This window comes from Hevea brasiliensis, chromosome 14 (assembly GCF_030052815.1).
Source record: "Hevea brasiliensis isolate MT/VB/25A 57/8 chromosome 14, ASM3005281v1, whole genome shotgun sequence".
Taxonomy (NCBI): Eukaryota; Viridiplantae; Streptophyta; class Magnoliopsida; order Malpighiales; family Euphorbiaceae; genus Hevea; species Hevea brasiliensis.
In genome coordinates, this window is record NC_079506.1 from 5,995,336 (window position 1) to 6,019,066 (window position 23,731).

At 34.2% G+C, this 23,731-nt stretch overlaps 3 protein-coding genes across 29 annotated transcripts; 1 reads left to right on the forward strand and 2 right to left on the reverse strand.

Moving 5' to 3' along the window:
* Window positions 1-1,768: 1,768 nt before the first annotated feature.
* On the reverse strand, window positions 1,769-8,522 carry LOC110656822 (uncharacterized). Of its 27 annotated transcripts, none has more exons than XR_009143419.1 (9): window positions 7,650-8,522; window positions 7,459-7,566; window positions 7,120-7,217; window positions 6,102-6,256; window positions 4,649-4,746; window positions 3,351-4,533; window positions 2,748-2,778; window positions 2,296-2,635; window positions 1,769-2,204 (listed from the first exon to the last, which is right to left on the reverse strand). XR_009143419.1 is itself a non-coding variant. In XM_058135123.1 (8 exons), exons 4-8 carry the CDS (start codon window positions 3,405-3,407, stop codon window positions 2,103-2,105), a joined length of 447 nt encoding a protein of 148 aa, XP_057991106.1. In that variant the 5' UTR covers window positions 3,408-3,511; window positions 7,120-7,217; window positions 7,459-7,566; window positions 7,650-8,517; the 3' UTR covers window positions 1,769-2,102. The 27 variants fall into 27 exon arrangements, 4 of the variants coding, with proteins under 4 accessions (XP_057991106.1, XP_057991107.1, XP_057991105.1 ...); XR_009143415.1 differs by having other exon boundaries at window positions 4,646-4,746; window positions 7,650-8,521; XR_009143412.1 differs by having other exon boundaries at window positions 4,828-6,256; window positions 7,650-8,516.
* A 1,440-nt stretch (window positions 8,523-9,962) lies between these two features.
* LOC110656821 (DNA topoisomerase 2) lies at window positions 9,963-15,878 on the forward strand. Its single transcript, XM_058133522.1, has 17 exons — window positions 9,963-10,804; window positions 11,249-11,538; window positions 11,627-11,693; window positions 11,783-12,053; window positions 12,135-12,331; window positions 12,404-12,622; window positions 12,707-12,820; window positions 12,907-13,014; window positions 13,124-13,288; window positions 13,414-13,755; window positions 13,871-14,004; window positions 14,105-14,477; window positions 14,554-14,740; window positions 14,824-14,873; window positions 14,972-15,403; window positions 15,502-15,679; window positions 15,766-15,878. The coding sequence occupies exons 1-17, from the start codon at window positions 10,250-10,252 to the stop codon at window positions 15,876-15,878; spliced, it is 3,795 nt and encodes a 1,264-aa protein (XP_057989505.1). The 5' UTR covers window positions 9,963-10,249.
* Window positions 15,855-20,033, reverse strand: LOC131173183 (protein OBERON 4-like). Its single transcript, XM_058135126.1, has one exon. The coding sequence runs from the start codon at window positions 19,330-19,332 to the stop codon at window positions 16,195-16,197; it is 3,138 nt and encodes a 1,045-aa protein (XP_057991109.1). The 5' UTR covers window positions 19,333-20,033; the 3' UTR covers window positions 15,855-16,194.
* Window positions 20,034-23,731: the final 3,698 nt, after the last annotated feature.

The window sequence follows — 23,731 nt, forward strand, 5'->3', positions numbered from 1 at the left end:
AAATAAAATCAATCTCAAATCAATTCAATAAAATCAAATCAATCTCAAATCAATTCAACAACACATCAGTAAATTTTATAGTCAAATATCAATCAATATAAATACATTAAAAGCCTGTTCCCGGAATCCTAATGGGTCTAATGCAGAGATAGTTGGCAAAATCAATTATTTAATCAAAATCGAAATAAAATTCAATAATAAAATAAAACTCTAGAAAATCACATATAAAATCATTGTTAAAATATTGATTTAAAATTTCATTTAATAACAAACTTAATGCTAAGAAATTTTAAAAGGGACAAAAACGGTGCCATGTACTATAATTACCACTCACCTGGAACCTCCAAAGTAATAGCTATTTTCAATGAAAGAGAGACAATTTCAATTGGCTGATTGAATATTCGAATCTCCTATACACCCAAAATATTAAAGAAAAATATCAAATAATAATAAAATATAATAACTCTTGTTTATATATATATATATATATATATAAAACGTGGGAGGAATGGTTTTACTTTTATATATATATATATATATGATGAATGGGACGGACGATGACGAGATGAATGGGACGGACGATGACGGAACGAACAGTTATAGTTTTATATATATATATATATATATATATATATATCGACTATTATCCAATAATAATTATAATCAACACAATTTAATATCAAGGATCAAAAATAATTTTCTAGAGTAGTTGTAACAGATCAAGAAAATAAAATAAAATTAGATTCACCAATTATTAAATAAGGAATGAGAATTCTTACCTTAAAAACATAATCGAATGTGATGAATAGAGAAGGAAAAATTTAGGGATTCTCTATTGAGAGTATTTGATAGAAAAAAAAGAGGTGACAAACAGGTTTTGAGAGCAAAGTTTAGCAGAAGAGATTATTAGGGTATATATATATTTCAAGAGTTCTATTAGATGTAGAATGGAAATAGAGTTATTATTGAACTGGGTTGTTCAGATTGCAGATATATATTTAATTTCAAAAATAATATATATATATTTAAAAATAAATAAGCAGATCATCTAATAAAATATATATATTTTTTTATAAATATATTAAACTATTGTTAGCTAATTAAAATAAAATAATAATAAATAATAAATGTATATGGGTTTTCACATTAAAATATAAAATTAATATTTTATTATTAAAAGATAAAAATTTAATCTTAATTAAAATTATTGACTGATGGGATTAAAAAATTATTTTAGGCCTAATTTTTGAAGTAAATTTTTTAAAAGCAAAAAGTCCTTTAAAATTTAGATAAATTTTAATAATTGTTTCTAAATTTATATAATTATAATATTATAATTTTTTAATTATAAAATATAATATAAAATAATTTTATATATTAAAATTTTTTTAACTTTAAATTAATAATTTTTCAGTTAAATAACAACTTTCAATTAATAATTTTATGACAGTATTTATAAGAATTTTATTATTTAAAATTTGAGAATTGAGATAATTTTATGTTACATTTTTAATTGAGAGACTGTAATATTATAACTATACAAATTTGAAGACAATTTTTAAAATTTATCATTTTAAGTTTCCAATAATTAATCTTATATTCAAAAAAACCATTATCAATAATTATTTAATTTGATCAGGATTCAACATCCACTCCAAGCCATGTACTTGTTTTCAAGGATTCAAAGGCAAATAAGCTTGAAAACATTGGGATAATGGTGGGACGCTCATATAAGCTTCTAAATTAATTCAAATTTAATTGATAAAAATTAGGAGTAAAAATCGTTTGTGATTGATTATTATAGAAAACATATGAAGGGATAATATTTATGACCACAATCTCAACAACTACATTAAAAACATAATCAAATCGTTATGATTACAACACAAAAAGCTTGACAAACTTGAAGATTGGGCATCAACAAGAACATCCACCTAAGAACGTGGTGGACAACTATTTAAGTGTTGACCTTCGGGGGGTGTGGACCACTTTGTTAAATTAGATTTGCTTGATGAGAAATGCCCGCTATTTGAGAGGCTCCTGTATAGGTCTTTGAGGCAACAAGAAACTTTGATTAGAAATTTTCCATCCGTGTAAATCTCTCATAGGCAGAATGGTGTTTGAATGTGGAATTGAGCTCTGTATTTTGAGGAAAACATTCTCAAATAACTCGCATTGTTGGTCCAAGAAACTCCGGGAATATCCTGTGTCCAGTGAACATACATAGTTAGCATTCTGCATAAGAGGCAGATGGGAATGATGGTGAGGTCACATCTGCAGTCTATGACCTTATACCTGCTTCAGCATGTGAACCAATTGTTTCTTCCTGCATACATCATTACAGAGAGAATTTGACCATTGTTAATACATCAGACAAGAAACCATATATCTGCAATCTGATGAAGTCTTTGTTACATTGAGAAAATGCTCATGACTTCCCAGCATCCTGATGATCTCATCATTTTGGTAGCAGAAGGCACCTCCTTTTCTGTTGGAGTAGTTGATAGATTTTTACTTTTTGTTGTATTTAAACATTTTGTAAGCATTGTAAGTGAGATGATTTCAAAGCTTCCACTCCAAAATTCTCTGTTTTCTTGTATTCTCTGCACTACTATTCTAACACTCCCTCTATAACCTAATGCTTGGATGGTCAAGGAAAGGAACCCAGTAAGATGGTGACATAATTACAAAACCAAGCATTTTGAAAAAATAAATTGAGAAAATAAATAAAAACATATGGTACTTACATTTGATGTAAACTACACATTTGCTTTGTGCCTACACAAAAGAGAATGCAAGTAGAGATTACTAGATGCACTTCTTTCCATGGTTTAAGATAGGAATGTAAATATTATAGCTGATATTAAATCCCTAAAATCAAGGGATTTCTAGATTAGGATAATTGTATAGTTTCCAAGCATGAGATGGACTTACTTGGACTTGAATCAATCGTTATTAAAAGGTTAGACCTAACCAAATAGCTTAGTTAGCCTTTGCCCTTATAAGCCCATTGAATTTGTTGTATACTTTAAATGTGGGATTGGAACTCTTTTAACAGTTTGTAGTAACACATGGAGTCAGCAATGAATATTAAAATATGGTAACAAAATATCAACCTGAATCTAATAATGGTTCTCAAATGATGCTTGTTAAACTCATTCTATGTAAGAATCTATACAGATGCATAATTAGATTAAAAATAGCCAACACATGCTATGCTACTTAGTGCAAAACAACAACCAAACTACATATACGTATAACAGATAACATGAACCATGATAAGCTATGGTACATAGTAACTCAATTACTCATCTGATGATATGCACAAAAACTAATAACAAAATTAATACCTGGCAAAAGCTAATCCATAGGGATAAGAAGTCCACTCTGCCCACAGAAACCTGCATAAAACATCTTGCAGTATATCTTGATTAAGAAGAAAACTCAACAGCGAAATTTGATTCTCCACCAGTATTTCACACCAAAGCAAAGACAGCAAGTAGCGTAGATTCTGTACACAAGCAGTCGAAAAGACGACCAAATGCATAAACCTTTTAGCATAATTCAATATCTAATGACATCATTAGCAAAGAGAGGAAGGAAAAAAAAAGGGACTTGAATAGTTTTTATTACTTGTTAAGTGATATCATATGCAGGGCAGTTGACAGAATCACAGAACATATATATTATACATGGTTAAAAAAAATGATAAATTTTGACAATTGTCCCTGAACTTATCTAGTTGTAACATTACAGTCTTTCAACTTAAAAAATGCAATATAAAACCCCATCAACTTTCAAATTTTGCACAGTAAAATCTCCCTAATTTCCAATTATCAATTTTTCAGTTATACGCTAACCTGGACAGTTACAGCATGGAACTTAATCAATATTTCTTTTTTCTCTCTCAAGCCATATATAAATTGAATCATTTTTTCTCTCTATAGACAGAATAATTTTTCAAGCGTAAAGAGAATAATTTTACACTTTGCATAAGAGAGGAGAAAGAAATGTTGACTAAGTGTCATGCGGGAGCTATTTAAATCAGTTTCTAACTAAAAAATCAGTAATTGAAAGTCAGATAGATTTTACTGTTATATTTTAAGGTTAAAGGACTGTAGTGTTACAACTATACAAGTTCAGAGACAGTTGTTGAAATTTATCCTTAAAAAAAATAACCTTCTAAACTCCTTTGAATTTGAAGGATAAGAACATGCCTAACTTCTTTGTAATAAATGATGTCCGTTTGCCTCAAGTTGGGCAAAAGCATTGCATCCATCATGAAGGCATCTAATCATTTTGAGCACTGAAAAGTAACATATGGTTCCACATCTCCAGTACAGCCTTTAAGGGCTTGCCATCACAAGCCTTCTTCATCATTCCATCATGCTGGATCATAGAACCACTTGCTGCTCAACTTTCAAGGAAGGTGAGATGTTGGATGTATCTCGACATATAAGGCAAACACAAAAGATATTGGATCATTGTGCTCACTTCTCTACGAGTTGGGAAATTCTAAATTCTCATAACATCCTGAAAATATCAAATTAATCGTGGTTGTATGAGAAATTCAAGTTACTTATGTGTATGAAAAAATTTCACCTGCAGGAAAAAAAGAGACATAAAACTAAAGAAAATAGCATACTACCAATTTCTTGCAACACTTAGCATATAAGAAGATGTAGTTACAAGTAATTGCTCCCATGGCATCTTGCCTTGGTTTCTTAATAACTGCCCTATTGACTTCTGCAAATGGAATCAACATCAAACTTTTTAAATGCATTAAAGAAAATGAATGAAAAAGAATACTCTGGATAGAAGCATTACTGGCCAATTCATTTAGCAGCCTTTGCATTTGTTAGGTACATACAAGTATTGAAAGATATGTATGAAGGAGCAACTACTATTGTGCGCACAGTGGGAGGGGACACAAGTGATTTTCCGATCTCAATTGGATTACACCAAGGATCAGCCATAAGCCCTTACCTTTTTACATTAGTTTTAGATGAACTGACGAAACATATACAAGAGAGTATTCCTTGGTGCATGATGTTTGCGGATGATATTGTTCTGATAGATGAGACACGAGAAGGAGTCAATAGGAAGCTAGAACTTTGGAGAAGTACTCTAGAGTCAAAGGGTTTTAAGTTAAGTAGAACGAAGACAGAATACATGCATTGCAAGTTCAGTGAAGGCCAAACTGGTGATAGGGAAGGAGTTAGTTTGAATGGGGTGGTACTGTCCCAAAGTAATCACTTTAAATATCTAGGCTCAGTCCTTCAAGTAGATGGGGGATGTGAGGAGGATGTTAGTCATAGGATTAAAGCCGGATGGTTGAAGTGGAGACGTGCCACGGGAGTTTTATGTGATCGTAAGATTCCCAATAAATTAAAAGGAAAATTTTACCGTAGCCATACGACCGGCTATGTTATATGGTAGTGAGTGTTGGGCCTTTGAAAGAGTCGTATGCATCTAAGATAAGAGTTGCAGAGATGAGAATGTTAAGGTGGATGAGTGGCCATACTAGACTAGATAAAGTCCGTAATGAGAGTATCAGAGAAAAGGTAGGAGTGGTGCCAATTGAAGATAAGTTGAGAGAAGGGAGATTGAGGTGGTTTGGTCATGTGAAGTGTAGACATACGGAGGCTCCAGTTAGACAAGTAGAGCACATTAGGTTAGAGGATAGAAAGAAAAAAATGGGTAGACCTAAATTAACTTGGAGGAGAGTAGTACAACATGACTTAGAAGCATTACACATTTCTGAGGATTTAACCCAAAATCGTTCAGAATGGAAAAAGCGAATCCATATAGCCGACCCCAAATTTTTGGGATAAAGGCTTAGTTGAGTTGAGTTGAGTTGCATTTGTTCACCACTTCCCAATTTATTAGAATTTCAGAAATATGTAACAACAGTAACCCTGTGATTTCTGAAACTCAATGAACCAGTGTATGGGGGACCTGAAATTCCAGTCAAAATCATTCAAAATTCATATTCATAATTATTGTACTTATGAAGAACACAAGCCACAAAAAAATTTCCTGAAAAAGGATAATATGAGGAATTAACTTTGTAAAATAAAATGACAAAAGCTAACAATTACTGCATATATAATTCTTCTGTTTCTGTTCCATATTTGGATGGATGTTATGTCTGCATTGTCCTTGTGCTTGATTCTCATATTCGACTTGTAAAATTTTGATGGACAAAAGAATCAAGCAGTCTGAGGCAATACTTTGTCCATGAAAACCATCCTACCTGCCAGCATCTGAGAATTAAAATCAGCAGTAATAATATGTAAACATGCTAAAGAATTCCACAATTTTTTGAGGTTTTATAGTCAATTTAATCCAAAAATTTCCATATATACATGGAGCAGGATAATGTATAGCCAATCAAGTAATTTCTGAATGATTAAGAAAAGTGGGTACCCAGAATTATTATGTTAAAGCTTAGAAGGGATTTTTTACTAGTTGAATTTCCTCTAGAATTGACTTGAAATTATGGCAGTGGGCTGGTTTGGGCTGTGATCTGTGCATGTCAAAATATAGCTATGGTTTGTAAAAAAATAAACTTTAGAAAAAGAGATTTCCATATAAGTAAGTGTTCCACATAAGTACATCCCTAATATGCATGATGGTGGTTGAATTTGGTATGGGGTCGAATCTAAAAACTCCACAGTAAGATGGAGGAAGAGGAATTCCATTTATCAATGAAATGATACTAGGGGCAGGAAGCCTTGAGGTCCACAAAGACCAAATATGTGCAACGATTTCATTTTTTAATGAAAACATTCTCGAATCGCTTATATTTTTTGTCCAAGAAACTCTGGGAATGTAGTCTGCCAAGCGATCTCCCATTTCTAGTGTCTATAAGTGATTGCAGGTCACATATAGTTAGAATTCTGCAGAAGAGGAAGATGGGAATAATGGTGAGGTCACAGCTACAATCTATGACCTTATACCTGCCTCAAGATGTGAACCAAATGTTTCTTCCTGAATACATATAATTACATAACAGCAGATTTCTTTTGTTTGCAATTTTGAAGAAACTAAACAATGGACATAAAGAAAATTGCATGCTTTAAAATCTTTTTAAAAAGAGTCCAAAGATTATATTACCTTATTATTTCATAAATAAAAAAATAAGGCTAGCACAAGCATAAAGATCATGCTGGAGTCTTCATGGGCTTCTTGGGATATTCTAAAATCTTCATTTCCTGAAAATCAAATTAATTGTGTTTGTAAGAAAACACCACACATACTTTTTGTTACAATATTTTGCATAGAAAGACATAGAAAGGTTATGCGCAATTGCTGCCATGACATCTTGGTTTGGTTTTAAAATGCACTCTAGTAACTTCTCCACATGAGTCAAAATTAAACTTTAATATCCATGAAAAAAAAATGAAGAATGAATTACATGACAAAAAGAACAAGAAGGATAGAAACATGACCTACCAATGGATTCAGCATCCTTTGTAATTGTTCACCACTTTCCCATCTATTAGAATTTCACAATACATACTGTAATCCTGCGTTTCTATCTTCATCACTTTCCTGTATGTCCTGTGTGTAAAGAATCAGTACAAAATTTCAGATAAAAAAAATTAAATAGAATTTGCCAATTGAAGACCAAAGCAACAACTTACAGATGCTTCGTCCTCTAGTTGATAGTGGCCCTCCAATTGAATATCTCTGTCTTGGACACGAATATTTGAGATGTGAGCAACTGAAGGCCAATCCTCACCATTTTTATTTCCACATCTTTTCCTCAATATGGGACATCCATGAATTTGCAATTCTCGTAAAGAGGTGAGGGAATGCATCTCCTGAGGTAGAGACTTTAATCCTGGACAATCAGTTATTCTTATTTGCTGAAGAGAAGTGAGATTCTGCAGTCCATATGGCTGTAGAGATTCAACTGCTAATTGAGAAAACGTAAGCGTCTTCAATTGAGAGAAAGGAGGAACGGTTGAGGAAGAAGAGATTGATGTTGTGAATATTTTCTGTACAAGTTGCAAGCTTACATTGTTCAGTTCTAATCCTTCTTCAAGAGATGGAAACTGAGGGATCCAACTCAATTTAGGGCAATTATGACAAATGAACTGGGAAAGACACGGAAATTGGGGTAGCTCAGCTGTTGAATCATGCATTTTCTTCTGCCTTGCTTTTAGCTTGGGACAATACTTTATAATGAGATACTTCAGAGATGGAAATAATGATGTTCCGTGTCCCTCAATTTTTATGTATTCTAAATCATCTAGAATACAAATATCTAACTTTCGAAGAGAATGGATTTTATCCATTGCTGGGAGATGCTTGCAACTTATACAACGCACTAACAGGATATCGACAAGATTAGTGAGGGAAGGAAGCCAACTTGGGAAACTCCTGCCTCCATACTGAAACAACTTTAACTCTTTAAGACTAGAATTTGGTTGGAGACTTAGCAATGCCATTTCTTCACTATCACCATTCACATCACCCCTTACATCAGCATATTGACTCGATACTAGGACCAATGATTGAAGAAGCGGCGCATGTGTTTGATATATTTATTTAATTTGGATCCATAATATAATTTATATATTAGATCTATAAATTTATTATATGTATGTATGTTGGACTGGATGAGAGGGTTTGCTTTTATTCTTTATTATAAGTATGTGAAGGGTGAGTCTCAATTGGTTATATATTGTGTTTACAAATTGAATGAGTCAAAAACTTCTCATTGAAAGGTTCATTTTATAATCAGACTCTGTTCGGTTAAATTCTTGAAATTAGGCTTAAATTTGAGTTGAGTAATAGTTAGACTTACTACGTACTTTGGGAGCTTTAGGTTGGCCCAAATCCTAATGCCGATCTGACCCATAAGTTAGGTCGCCACAAAAGTTATGTTACTTTGATTTTCTATTAATTAAATATTTATTTTTATAAAAATAAAGATAAACGCTATTTATTACTCAATATTAATAAGTGTCGATCTTTTCTTTAAACATGTATTTTATTTGAATATTATTATTTTAATTGATGATTTAATATCTTAATTAAATTTCACCTAACATAAGAAAAGCCCACTATATATTGATAAATATTTTTAAAACTCTCGCATTAAAAAAAATATTAAGTCACCGTATACAGGTAAGGATTTTTTTTTGTAAATTCGATTTATTATATATTTAAAATATAATTATATATTATTCATTTAGAAAATAAGTAGAATTCATCACATATTATACATATAAATCGAACCTAAATAAATATTTTCCTTGCTCAATAATTAAAGATTTCATCTTTATCACTTTTCCTTTCCTACTTCTCCTTAATTTACTCAAATACATTTAAATTCACACTAAATTATCTTTGCTAACTTAAATTCATAATAATTACTTAAATACTACTTAAATCCTGATTTTATTTAATTTTATATATTTTAATTAATAATTTATATTAAAATATAAATTTATCAATACTGTATATTTTAAAATTTAATAATTCTATAAAATATATAAATCTTATTTATTTAATATATATTATTAAAAATATATAAATATTATTATAAAAATATATTTTTATATTTAATTAATTATTCATATAAGTAAAAGTAGATGATAAATATCTAAAACATAAAATTTAAATTTGATAAAATATTATTTCTTAAACTTGGACCATTCCTAAAAATATTCGGGCCGGTTTCAAGCCTGTTGAACCATTTTCCGGATTCAGTACAGTTTTAGCCCAAACCCACCAAAGGCCAAGCAAAGCAATCGAAAAGGCGGCTCATGTGAGCATGCGACCACCTGAAGCAAATCGCCACCGTCCGAAATTCAAACCCCAATCCTCACCGTCAAATTTCAAATCCCGCTCCTTTCCCCCCAAAAAATTCAAATTCAAATTTCTGACCGTTAGCTCCCAACCCTTCTTGCTTTGCTTGGTTTTATATTCCCTCTTTGTTCCCTTCTCTGCCCCATTTCTTTTACTCACTCGTTGGAGACCATCTCTGCAACCCTGTAGACACCATCCTTGTGTCTTTCTCGCTCTACGGAAACCTTAACTTTCTCTTTCTAAAAACCCAGAAAAAAACCCTAACTTTTTTCCATAATCAGTCAAAGAAACCCGCACTCTTGTTTCATTCGAAATCCGTACAAGAAACCTTCAATTTTTCTTCCTGTAGGTCCATTTCCAGTAACTCTTACTCTTATCTGTCTAAAAGTCGCCGATTCTTATCTTCTTCCTCTCAAGATAAAAAATGGCAGAGATCAAAACGATGCCGTTAATGACTAGCAACAATGCGAACATCGGGGTCCCGCAGAAGACCATAGAAGAAACCTACCAGAAGAAGAGCCAACTGGAGCACATCCTGCTCCGACCCGATACCTACATCGGATCGATCGAGAAGCACACCCAAAACCTCTGGGTCTACGAGGATGAGAAAATGGTGCACCGCCAGGTGACCTATGTTCCAGGCCTTTACAAGATCTTCGATGAAATCTTGGTCAATGCTGCTGATAACAAGCAGAGGGATCCCACCATGGATTCCGTGAAGGTGGTGATTGATGTGGAAAACAATTTGATCAGCGTTTATAACAATGGCGATGGGGTTCCAGTGGAGATTCATAAGGAGGAGGGCGTGCATGTGCCGGAGTTGATTTTTGGGCACTTGTTAACCAGCAGTAACTATGATGACACGATGAAGAAGACCACCGGAGGGAGAAATGGGTATGGAGCCAAGCTTACAAATATTTTCTCCACAGAGTTTGTTATTGAGACTGCTGATGGGAAGCGGCAAAAGAAATATAAGCAGGTAATTGGGGTTCTTTACGTTTATATATATATATTTCTTGCAGTTTCCTGGTTAAAATATCACTTAGTTTCATGCTTATAGGATTTAGCTATCGTTCTTAAATGTGGTTCTGAAGAATTTTGTTTCTTATTTATGATTATATATCTTGAAAGAATATTAATTTGGTAAGGAATTTTTAACCCTTTATTTAGTATCTGAAGATATGAAGGAATGGAAAAGAAATTATATGAGGGGAGAAAAGGAGAAAAGAGGGAAGGAAAAAAAACATAGAATTGAAGTTAAATTTATCTTCTTTTGTTTGGATGCTCCATTAAAAATGGATTCAAATTACTGTTGTACGTTTAAATTGTATAATTTCAATCATTTAATTCCATTTACTGTTATACATTTTTGTTCAGCATATAATATTTCAGTCACATTTAAATTGTTTCTGCTGATTTGAAGGTTTTCTCAAACAACATGGGGAAGAAATCTGAGCCTTGCATTAAAAAATGCAAGGAGGGTGAGAATTGGACAAAGGTCTCATTTAAGCCTGATTTAGCAAAATTTAACATGACTACGCTTGAAGAGGATGTGGTCGCTTTGATGAAAAAGCGAGTTGTCGACTTGGCCGGTTGTCTTGGAAACACTGTGAAGGTTGAGCTAAATGGGAAGCGGGTTCCTATTAAATCATTCCAGGATTATGTTAAATTGTACCTGGAGTCTGACTCAGAATCCAAGGATGCTCCTAAAAGGTTAATTCTGGGAACCATTTAGTTAACCATGTTAAGTTTTTATAGTTTCAACCGTAATGTGCTCATTTGATTTTCTAATTTTGGTCAGCTTCTATCAAAAGGTAAGTGAAAGGTGGGAGATATGCGTGAGTATTACTGAGGGGCAGTTCCAACAGGTAATTGATACTACTGGAACCTTATTTTACACTATTTGCATTTACACCAGTGCGTGTCCTTATATCACAGTGCTTTGCTCTTACAACAGGTTAGCTTTGTTAATGGGATTGCAACAATCAAGGGTGGAACTCATGTGGATTACATCACTAACCAGATTACTAATTATGTGGTGGGCGTTGTAAATAAAAAGCACAAGAATGCCAACATCAAAGGGCACAATGTGAAGAACTATTTGTGGGTTTTTGTCAATGCTCTCATTGATAATCCTGCTTTTGATTCTCAAACCAAGGAAACTCTGACTCTTCGTCAGAGCAATTTTGGGTCCAAATGTGAACTTCCTGAAGACTTTTTGAAGAAAGGTATAATTTAATTTCATATTAGCCCTAAATTTTCATTCATGAGATGGTGAACTGAATGTTTCTATGCTAATTGTATTGCAGTAGCGAAGTCTGATATTGTGGATAACCTACTGTCATGGGCGAAATTCAAGCAGGACAAAGAGCTTAAGAAATCTGATGGAACAAAGAGAGGGAGGGTTAATATTCCAAAGCTGGAGGATGCCAATGAGGCTGGAACAAAAAACTCTCATAAATGTACATTGATTTTGACAGAAGGAGACTCTGCAAAGGCTCTTGCTGTAAGTTGTGACCTACAACATATTCCATTTGAATAGCTATGAACTTTTTCTAACAGCACTTGGCTTATACAGATATCTGGTTTAGGTGCGCTGCCCCAAGAGATTCGGGACCTGTATGGTGTGTTCCCTTTGAGAGGTAAATTACTCAATGTACGGGAAGCCACCTCTAAACAGCTTAATGAGAATAAGGAAATTGAAAGTATCAAGAAGATTCTAGGGTTACAGCAAAATAAGCATTACGATGGTGTCAAGCCTTTGAGATACGGTCATCTGATGATAATGACAGACCAGGTTATGTTTTCTCCACTGCCCGTGGTTTGACAATTTTTACTGCTGATGCCTGCTAACAAGAATTCGAGAATTCAATCTCTGCAGGATTATGATGGCTCTCACATTAAGGGCCTGTTGATCAACTTCATTTATTATTTCTGGCCATCATTACTGAAAGTTCCATCTTTCTTGCTTGAGTTTATAACTCCTATTGTGAAGGTTGGTCAATTTCATTAATCAGTTTGTGCAGTGAGAAAATTTGCTTTAAAAAATAACATGTAACTTGTATTAATGCTCTTGTACAGGCAACTCATAGCAATGGAAATGTTTTATCCTTTTATACCATGCCTGAGTACTATTCATGGAAGGAAAGTTTGGGGAATGCAAGTGGCTGGACTATCAAGTACTATAAGGTTTGTTTTCATTGGGATGGAAGCAAAAGGTTTTGTATTCATATTCTCTGCTACCAATCAGTGTTCATTGTTAATTTGTGCTTTAGTAACGGATTTGCTGATCTGACAGGGGTTAGGAACAAATGATAAAAGAGAAGGGAAGGAATATTTTAGAGATATTGAGAAGCACAAGAAAGATTTTATTTGGGCAGATGACCAAGATGGGAATGCAATAGAGCTTGCATTCAGTAAGAAGAAGATCGAAGAAAGGAAGAATTGGCTTCGACAATATCAGGTTATAGAAGTCCTATAAAAGTGTAGTTTTTTCCCTTTTATTTTTCTCCTTTTCTTCTCCTTGACTAACTGTTCTATGAAACTGCTAAGTTTAACAGAATCTTATCATCATCTTGATTTTTGCAGCCTGGCACTCACCTTGATCAGAAAATGAAGCTCATAAAATACAGCGACTTCATTAACAAGGAGCTTATTTTGTTTTCTGTGGCTGATGTCCAAAGATCTATTCCATCTATGATTGATGGTCTGAAGCCAGCTCAAAGGAAGATCCTTTTCAGTTGTTTCAAGAGGAATTTGGTCAAAGACATAAAAGTTTCCCAGTTTCAAGGTTATGTATCCGAGAAGGCTGCTTACCACCATGGTGATCAAAGTCTTAATGGTACAATCATTGGCATGGCACAGAATTTTATTGGCAGTAATAACATCAACCTTCTTGCACCAAAAGGGCAATTTGGCACTCGTTGCATGGTAAGATAAACCGTGTTCATTATTAAAATTCAATCGGGTACACTCCCTCGTATTATTATGATGATGATGACAACAATGATGATGTTCGATGATTTGTATTTTAAATATTTCACAGGGAGGCAAAGATCATGCAAGTCCAAGGTATATTTTCACTTGTCTTTCTCCTATTACAAGGTTCCTATTCCCCAAGGATGATGACAAATTTCTTGACTACTTAGAAGAAGATGGTCTTTCTATTGAACCCACATGGTAAATTTTTTTTTTCTTTTTAAATGTTGCCAAGAATCAACTTGATGTGAATTCAGGAAGTGCATGTTAGAAAGGTTGCCTAACAAATTTTGCTCTTTAGGTATGTCCCAATTATACCCCTTGTTCTTGTGAATGGTTGTGAAGGAATTGGCACTGGCTGGAGCACTTCCGTTCCCAATTATAACCCAAGAGATATTGTTGCAAATGTGAGGCGCTTGTTGAATGGTGAATCAATGGAACCTATGCATCCTTGGTATAGGGGGTTTAAAGGAACAATTGAAAAAGGTGCATCAAGGGAAAGCGGGGTTACCTATACAGTCAATGGACTCATGGAGGAAGTGAATGAAACAACACTTAGGATCACAGAATTGCCAATCCGTAGGTGGACTGATGATTACAAGGAATTTCTGAATTCCATGGTAGAAGGTACTAGAGATGAGAAGGGCAACTTACCCAAGGATGCGTTTATCAAGGTAAATACCAACGTCTACCATGGTGTTTTTGTTAGTAATTCTACTTGTATCTCATCTATACAATGTCTGATTGCAGGATTTCAAGAAATATGGAGATGATGAAACTGTATGTTTTGAAGTGCTCTTGTCAGAGGAGAAGATGAAGGAAGCCAAGGACGAGGGTTTACTTAAGAAATTTAAACTAACTACTTCAATCAGCACAAATAATATGCACCTCTTCGATCAAAAAGGCATGATTAAGAAATATGGCAGCCCAGAAGAAAGTAAGAGTTTGATGCTGTGGAATCAGTTCGGCTTTTTGTACAGCACATGCGTTGTTACAGTACTTATATTTTTTTATTTGCAGTTCTTGAGGAATTTTTTCACTACAGGTTTGCTTATTATGAAAAAAGGAAGGTAGGTTCATTTTAGATTACAGAAATTACCAGCAGTTTTCAGTTGTTTATGCTATTTTCCATAGAACAGTTTTTAACTAGTTATTCTAATGCTTGCAGACATTAAAACTTGCTGATTTGGAAAAGGAGTTGCTGAAATTGGAAAACAAAGTGAGGTTTATCCTTGGAGTTGTGAAGGGGGAAATTGTAGTGAGCAATAGGAAGAGAGCTGATCTGCTCCGGGAGCTACAACAGAAAGGTTTCACTCCTTTCCCAAAGAATATATCTGCCGAAGCAGTGGTTGCTGGGGCAGCTGATGATACAGAAGAACCAGAAGAGAGCATAGATGAAACGGAAGCAAACCCCAAGAATGTACAGGCTAGTGACTACGAGTATCTGCTTTCCATGCCTATTGGAACCTTGACCCTTGAGAAGGTTCAAAAGTTGTGCGATGACAAGGATAAAATCAATGAAGAAGTTATAATTTTGAGAAACACAACTCCAAAGGATTTATGGATGAGAGACCTTGATGCTTTTGAGAGCCAACTTGAAGTATGGACAACAAATCAACCTTATTTACTTGTTTTGGTTATCTGACTTATTTTGCCATTTTATAATTCATTTCCGTTGATGTTTGGACATAAATTCAGAAATTTGAAGCTGAAGAAAGGGAGGAAAGGCAGAAGTCAACAAGTGAAGTAAATGGTCAAGGTGGTTTTAGGGTTTCAAGACAAGCACCAAAAAATCCAAGAAAGTATAATAAGACAGGCAAAAATGCAGTAGCTGCAGAAACCATGGGAAAATCAACCAGTGCTTCAATGGAAACAGGTGGGTAGGTATATTTAGTAGTTTTTTCCTCGTGTTTGATATATATCAATGAATTAAAGTTATGTTTCCTCTATTTGCTTCACTAGAAACCGCTCCTGAGGTAGTAAAACCAAGAGGAAAAGCAGGTTCAAGGAATGCTCCTGCTAAAAAGGTATGTCTTGCTTCTTATATGATCATAATTAGATCTCAAACAACTTAAATTGAACTCACGAGGCTAGACATATAAATCAAGCCACAAAATTGAAACAACATGCCATTCTACAGGATGGCACCTCATATCACATGCAAGGATTAAAGAGAGTTTTCCACAAAATTAAAAAATTGTGACGTCCAATCTCTAGACACCTATTCAATATCTGTTCATGAGGCATACATAGATTTCTCAACACAACTTATTCAACATGCAGAGAGACTTTAGTAATGGAAGCTTAGTGATATTAGGATGTGTTCAGATTCACTTGGAACTATCAAAACACATCACCTTCACCTATATCAAAAAGATAGCAACAAAAATGCTAAAATGGATAAGGCATAGATTTACAAACACAAAAACTGAAAAATAAAGAGTACTTACCGGTCAAGAAGCCCATGATATTACTATAAACCTCAGAAAGATTATGCTTATTTGCCAATTTTTCTAGCATCCGATTAGCAATTTCATGCAGCTGCCTCCCCCTAAAATCCTTGCTAGCACTAAAAATTCTCTTCACATACTCAAGTTCCTTGCAAAATGTTTCTGCTGTCCACGTCTTTGCAAAGTTCTGAAAAACCTCCTTGACAAACCCAAACATCTCAGAGGGGTGATCACAAGCAACACAATGAAACTGTACCTCACCAGTTCCTTGAGCCCCAGTAGCACTCCTACCATTTCTAATGTATGACTTCCGCAATGCACAATCAGCATGGCACCAATGAAGACAAACATCACACCCAACCCAACTACACGTTTGATATGCCATGTCAAACTTTGAACACACAAGGCACATACATGCACTACAAAAACCATTCTTCCTTGCACAAACTTTGCAATCACATTCATCCACAGGCAAAGGACTCCGACAAGCTAGATTTCTACATCTTAAGTTCAGGAAAACCTCCGCCAAATCAGAAGATGAAACATTATTGTCTACTTGAAGATATTCCCGAAGACCAGTTTTTAAGGCAACCAAGATTTCTAATTGAAACCGATGGGATTTCAGTAGCATATCCAAGGTTAAGTCAGACCTGTTTTGCAGAGCATTCTGAAATGCATATAGTTGTCCTTGCTTATCAACGTTTAACATGATCTCACGGATACTCTCCTTCACTAGAGATGCAGAATGTCCTGTCATTTCATGGAATTTCTTAGCCATTGCATGAATAGGATCAGACACTATTCTGCTGATGATAGTCTCAACAAAATCTGCCCCGCCTATCAAAAGCTGTTCTTGTTCCTTCTGGCTATTACTCCTATATAGGCTGCCACCATGTTTCTCTCTCATGGCTCGTTTCTTCTCGAGGCTATAATTTGAACCAATATCATGAGACCCAACACTGTGTGAAGGAGATCTAGTTTCATCAGGATTCCTTGACTGTCCTCCCGACATATGCTTATGAAAACTCAACTGCCTTTCCAGTCCATTGGCCATTTTAGAGCTTCCTTGCGATGTTTGACCATTTGACATACCTTGTAATGCTTGAGCCTGATGAAAAGAGCCATTTCCATTCATCAAAACTCTTTGATATAAGGGAACATCTTTAAGCTTAGAATCATTTTGGGCCTGGCCCTGCCAAATAGCTTGATCAACTCCCTGAAATATAGGACGACTGTGAACAGATTGTTCATAGTTGTCCATGTCCAATGAATTCTGTGTTAAAGAACAGCTTGGGTTGTGAAAAAATGACTGAGAACCTGAAAAAGACATAGACGCAGTAAACCCATCAGAATTTGTACGAAATGTGCTAAAAGACTGTACACTTCTCCCGTTGCTAGGGGAACCAGGAGCCTGTGGTGCATCTTTAGCAGCCCCAATGGGTAACAAAACATTGGGTAAGCTAAGAGAAAGATCAAGCGGCTCCAACACCAGCTTTTCATCTTTTGGCTTACTAACACCTGATTGCTCTGCTTTTTGTGCCCTTCTAACAGGAGAGCTAGTGAACAACTCAAATCCCCTAGTACTTGGTCCTTCCACATCATCTTCATCCCTGCAAGTTGCGAGTTTTCTAGATTCTCTCCCAATACATGCACCATCTTCAGCAGAATCAGCACCAAGGGTTGGTGAAATGGCCACACTTTTGCCTTTATCCTTCAAACTTTGGCATGGACCCTCTGTAATCAGACCAGTATCCACTTCAGCCCCTCCATTCTCCTCTTCAAGTTCTTTATTTGACTCCGGCACTTCAACTTCCTCCACCTTTGCCTCAAGATCGATATCCTTTTCTTGCCTACTTTTACCTTCCAAAAATATAGGCTTCTCAATCACCATTTCCCGACTTTCATCCTCCTTGCACCCGCTTGCTTCCTTCAAACTCTCAGCCTCCTTACCGCTTTCATCATCATCCACATTGCCAGCTTTGTCTTCGGTAACACTATTATCATTTGAATTCTTCTCACAATTTTGCATCTCATCAACTTCTTTCCCATCTTTTCCCTCAGAAATACTTGCTTTATCAGGTTCCCTTTCTACCTTATTTACTTGATCCTTTGCCTCTCTTTCAGGCTCAACCTCTCTGTGATCAGCATCAGACAAAACATTCTCTTGCCCTCCTTTTTCATTATCATTTTTATCTTTCTTGACAACTTGATGAACTGATTCAGGTTCTGGCTCGAGCTCCCCTTCTTCCATTTCACTACTACTTCCACTAGAGACACTCTTTACCTCCATTTCAATGCTCTTACTCCCACTAGCAACACTCTTCACCTCCATTTCAATGCTCTTAGCCTCCACTTCACCCTTCTTTCCTACCTCCACGCTTTTTGATTGCTCACTTCCTGAATCCTTTGACCATGTGGGTGATGACCTCGACTTTGAAGTTGATGATTTCCCCTTCCCCTCATCCCTCCCACCGCCTCTCACCACCCTGGTTTGCTCACTCCCCGAATCCCTGGACCATGTGGGCGACTTCACATCCCTCAATCCCTTAGGAGAAGACCTAGAAGCAGCACTCATTCTCTCCTCATTTCCACCTCTACCACCTCTAATCTCTTCAAACTCCTTATTCCCACTACCAAATCTCCTCCAAGATGAAACACTGCCTTCTCTTCTGGACCTGTCCCTCTCAGATCTAAACCCTTTCGGAAACTCCCTCCGCGACCCACAAAAGCTCTCAGATCGATGAATATTTCTATCACTGCCACCACCAACTCCACCTCCACCATACCCTTCTCTACTACTATACCTATCAAACCCTACGCCAACCCCTTTTCTCCGATCAAAGCTATCGAAATCATGATCGGACCTCTTCCGAACCATCCTGGAGCTCTCCCGACTATCATCATCCATGGATCGATCCCGATCGTACCTGCTCGACGAAGATGAAGTGGACATCAATCCCTTCCGTACATTATCAGATTTGTAGTAAAAGCTTCGAGACGATCGACTGGGATTCGAATCTTTAGCAGAGCCCTTCTCATTATAGGAATCGAGATCATCACTCGATCTCAATCTCTTCATTTCGAAATTCCTTCACAAATTTTACTTTTCAAAGCTAAGAATAAAACAATAACAACAATAAGAACAGCAGCTAAACAGCTAAATCTTGAAAAGCAAGATTGAGCTTAGAAACCCTAAATTTTTTATCTTGTGGGGTAAACAATTGCATGTCTAATACTTTACAAAAGCAAAAAATAACTCAAAAGCTAGGATTCACATGGCACCTTCAGCTTAAGATTTGCAGAAGAAGATTTGAACCAGAACAAAAAAAAGCAACATATTAGGGTTCTGAAAAGCTACGTCAAATTTACAGATTGAACCCCAAAAAAAGACCCTCAGAGAAAGACAGAGAGAGAGAGAGAAACAAAAAAGTTCTAGTAAGAGAAGCTAACATACAAATAACAAACAAGAAAATAAGAAACGAAAATCAAACAGAATCCCAGAAAATTCAGGCTTGGGAACCTGGAGTTCCTCTCTATCTCTTTCACTGGTTCTAAAATCTAGTAATATTTACGAAAATGACACGAGAGGATGATTTATACGGTGACAAGAGGGAGGAGATAAAGGCGGAGAAAGGTGGTCGGAGGAGGAAACCGGCGAGAAGAGAGAGAGGTAGGGTAGGTATGGAAAGAAGCGAAGAGTAGAAGAGAAGGTGAGGTCATAATAGGGAAAATGAAAAAAATTGGGGGCGTGAGTGGAGAAGAGTATTTTGATTTTGTTTTTATGCGTGTCAACGCAGTTTTATCTACTTTACTACTGTGGTTGGAATGTTGTCTACGCAAAGCTGCATTGCGTTTGCATGTGGCTTTTTAATCATTTTGAAAATTAGAAAGTTAAAAAAAAAAAAAAAAAAAAAAAAACAGTGGAGCAAATTCCACTATTGGTCTAAAATTTTATAGATTTAAATTAAAATTAAATTATTTTTTTTAAATTAAATTAAAATAAAATTAATTTTATTCAATTTAAATTAATATTTTTTAAAAAAATTTAATTTAATATAAATTTTCTATATACACATTCTAAAACAAAGTGTGGTTTCAAATTCGACACAATCGCCAAAGCCAATTTTGCAGACGTGTCATAACATAATTGGACAGCATGACTTTTTTTTTAAATATTAAAAAATTCAAATAGGGTTCCCCTATTGGCCAGATATTGAGTGGCAGCAGCGTTTACACATTCCCAAAAATAACCCAAACCCCGCCTCCCACTCCCACTCTGTAACCTGCAAAAAATCAAAACCACAACGAATCTGAGCCGTACAACACGTCACGGATCGTAATTATTTCCACGTTGACGCTTCAAATGGCGCGTGCCTTTCATTACTTAACCCTGCGCGTGTATATGAAAAGTAAAAGGACAATGCAGGGACGGTTTTGACTCTTGTAGAGACTTTTGACGTCATAAAAATCTTAACTTTTTGACTCTTGCAATCTATTTTGAAAATTAAATCGATGATTGATTATGTGTGGCAGTGATATGGTCAGAGCCGTTCGATTGAGAATGGGGCCCACAAGGTGGGGTAGATTATTCAAAAGTGAAGACCAGACGTGTAAGCTGTCTTTGTAGAGGTGAGATACACAGGAAAGTCAAGCGGACATGAGGAGGCTAATTGGCCTGGAGAAGAAGATAAGAATGATTGATTTTTGATTTGTGGTCTTCAAAGACGTAATTACTCTTAAAGTCAATTTACAATTAAGTCCTTAAGTTAAAGTAAAACTCACAAATTAATAAATATGATTCTAATAAAAATTTAATTTGTAAATTTTAATTCTATTAATAAATTAATTTTTATTGTTTAAATTTATTGTTAATTCTGTTAACTGTTTTTTAAATATAAAATAAATAATCATTTAAATATAAAATTTTATGTGTAAGAATAATTTTCTTAATAAAATAAAATTTTAAAAATTAAATTATTTCAAATTAAGTACAATTAATGATAATAATTAATTGATTAATTAAATTGAAATTTAATGACCACATTTTTATTAAAAATAGATAATGTACTAATTTATAAGTTTTATTATACTTAGGATGTGTTTAAAAGCAAAATTAAAAAATTAAAAGTTAAATAATACCCTTATAAATTTTAATTTCTAAAGAAAGTAATTATTAATGTAAACTTTAATATTAACATTTAAGAAAAAATAATGACACTTATTTGGATATTTAAAAAAAATAATAGAGAAAAGTGATTTTATATATTAAAATATTTAATTTTTCTATATTTATAATTAAAATAAATAATTATAAGGACATCAATGTAATTTCATTTATTTTTCCATCAAATCACTCTAAATTGGAGAGAAAGTTATTTGCAGGTCCCACATAACATTTTTCTTCAATATTTCCTTTTCTTTTCCTATTTTCTTAACTTCTAAACAAGTGAGGAGTGAAATTTTCTTTTACTTTCCACTCTCATTCTCTTTTCTTCCTTATTTTCCACCCTTCTAGACAGACTGTAAGACTATGTTTGGAAAGGGAGAAAAGTAAGAGGGAAAAAAAAATATAAAAAAAAAATAAATTTATTTTCTATTCTTTTATTTGGATTGGGTAGAAAATAAAGGGGGAGGAAAAATATTAGAGGAAAAATAAAATTATTTTGTCTTTTTCTTCTTTCTCTTCAAAATGGAAAGAAAGTAAGAGAAAAATGTTTAAAAATATAAAAATATCCCTATACTTAATAGTTTTTTTTTTAATTTAAGGGTAAAGTTATAATTTTACTGTTTATAAAACAACTTTTCCTCTTATATTTTCCTCTCTCAATCCAAACAAGAGTAAGAAAAATAACTTTTATTTTCATTCTTTACTTTTTCATTTTTATTTTCCTTCCCTCTTTTATTTTCCTTCCCCCCTTTCCAAACACAGTGTAAAAGAATTTGAGAGTCTATTGCAAAAAATTCTTTGTGCATAAACCCAAGATTTAAACTCTAATAATTTTTGTTCCTAAATTTTTTTTATTGTGATTTTTATATTATTTACTCAACCAAATAAATATTTTCAAAATTATTATAATAATTTATTAATTGAAGATAATATTATATGCATTGAATTAGAAAATTAGTCATATTACTGCACGTGACTATTAATAATTTTAATTTATATATTTTTTTTAATTATAATATATAAAAATAATGTAATATTTTCTATTTTTTATATTATTTTTTATATAAAAATGATTTATCGTTTCCAAGTCAAAATTCTTCTTAAAAAAAGAAAAATTCAATTATTGAATTAGGTTGAAATCAAACCAAATCGAGATCGTATAGAAACTGAAATTGGAGGACTCTGCAATACATTTTCAAATCCCTTGAAACATATACGTTTTCAAATCGCTAGTTCATCAACCATACATACCTAACAAGCCTTCATTTTTGTACTCACTGATAATAAATAGCAAGTCCTGAAGTAGACGTTATAAGAAGAAGATACCAAGAAGTTTCCAAGCACAGAACAATGGTTTGATTGCTTTCATTTTACAAATTATATTGCCAAATTATATAAGCACTTTTGCTTAATACCCACTAAATAAAATTAACTTAAGTTGAATCGAATTAAATCAAACCAAATTGAAATAGGAGCTGCCCTGCAGTCCGGGTCTGAGCCCTCAATTTTGCTGACTGGAACTACCAGTACCAGAATCAAATGAAACCGGCATGTAGCCGTGCCTAGATATCACCTTTCTGTCACTTGTAAGAGATGCTCTTTCACATCCATTTTCACCTTTAATGAGCAGAATATTTGGCCAGAATTTGTATGCCACATGCCAAAGCAAAACTCAGGACTAAGAAGAATTTTCCAATTCTATGACGGTGCGTAAACCCATGGATAGTTTTTAAAAATCACCACTTGAACTGTGTGCGGTTGTGAGTAGTAGGAGTGAACAGCTAGCCATTTTGCCACGAGTACATGCTATTCATCTTTCAGCGGCACAACCCAAGATGCTTTTTATATCTATCTAATCAGCCTTCTTGTATGCAATCAATAGTAAATTAACCATTTATGGCCTGAAAGGAAGCTTGTCAACTTTGAGAGAAACCAACTTCAACTTGAATGTAATCATTTACTCAAATTCTATTACGATTCATTGCGAGAAAAACTTGTGTTCTATATTGAAAGTGTGAGATTTGGATGTGAGGTATATGAGTTTGAACTCTTCTACTTCAAATAGCTAGTTTTTGAGGTATGACTTTCTTGAGTTCGTATCAATGATCTTAGAGCCACTTTATTTTGCTAGACCCGACACTCTAAAGACAAGTGATCTAATGTGTAGGATGTGATGTGATTAACGAAGACGTTGATTCTCCAAACCTAGAGTATTATTATAATACATTTCAAGAAAAATTTATATCTCACATTAAAAATATGAGATTTTAATGTGGGACATATATAAACTTGGACTCTCCTGTCTTAATAG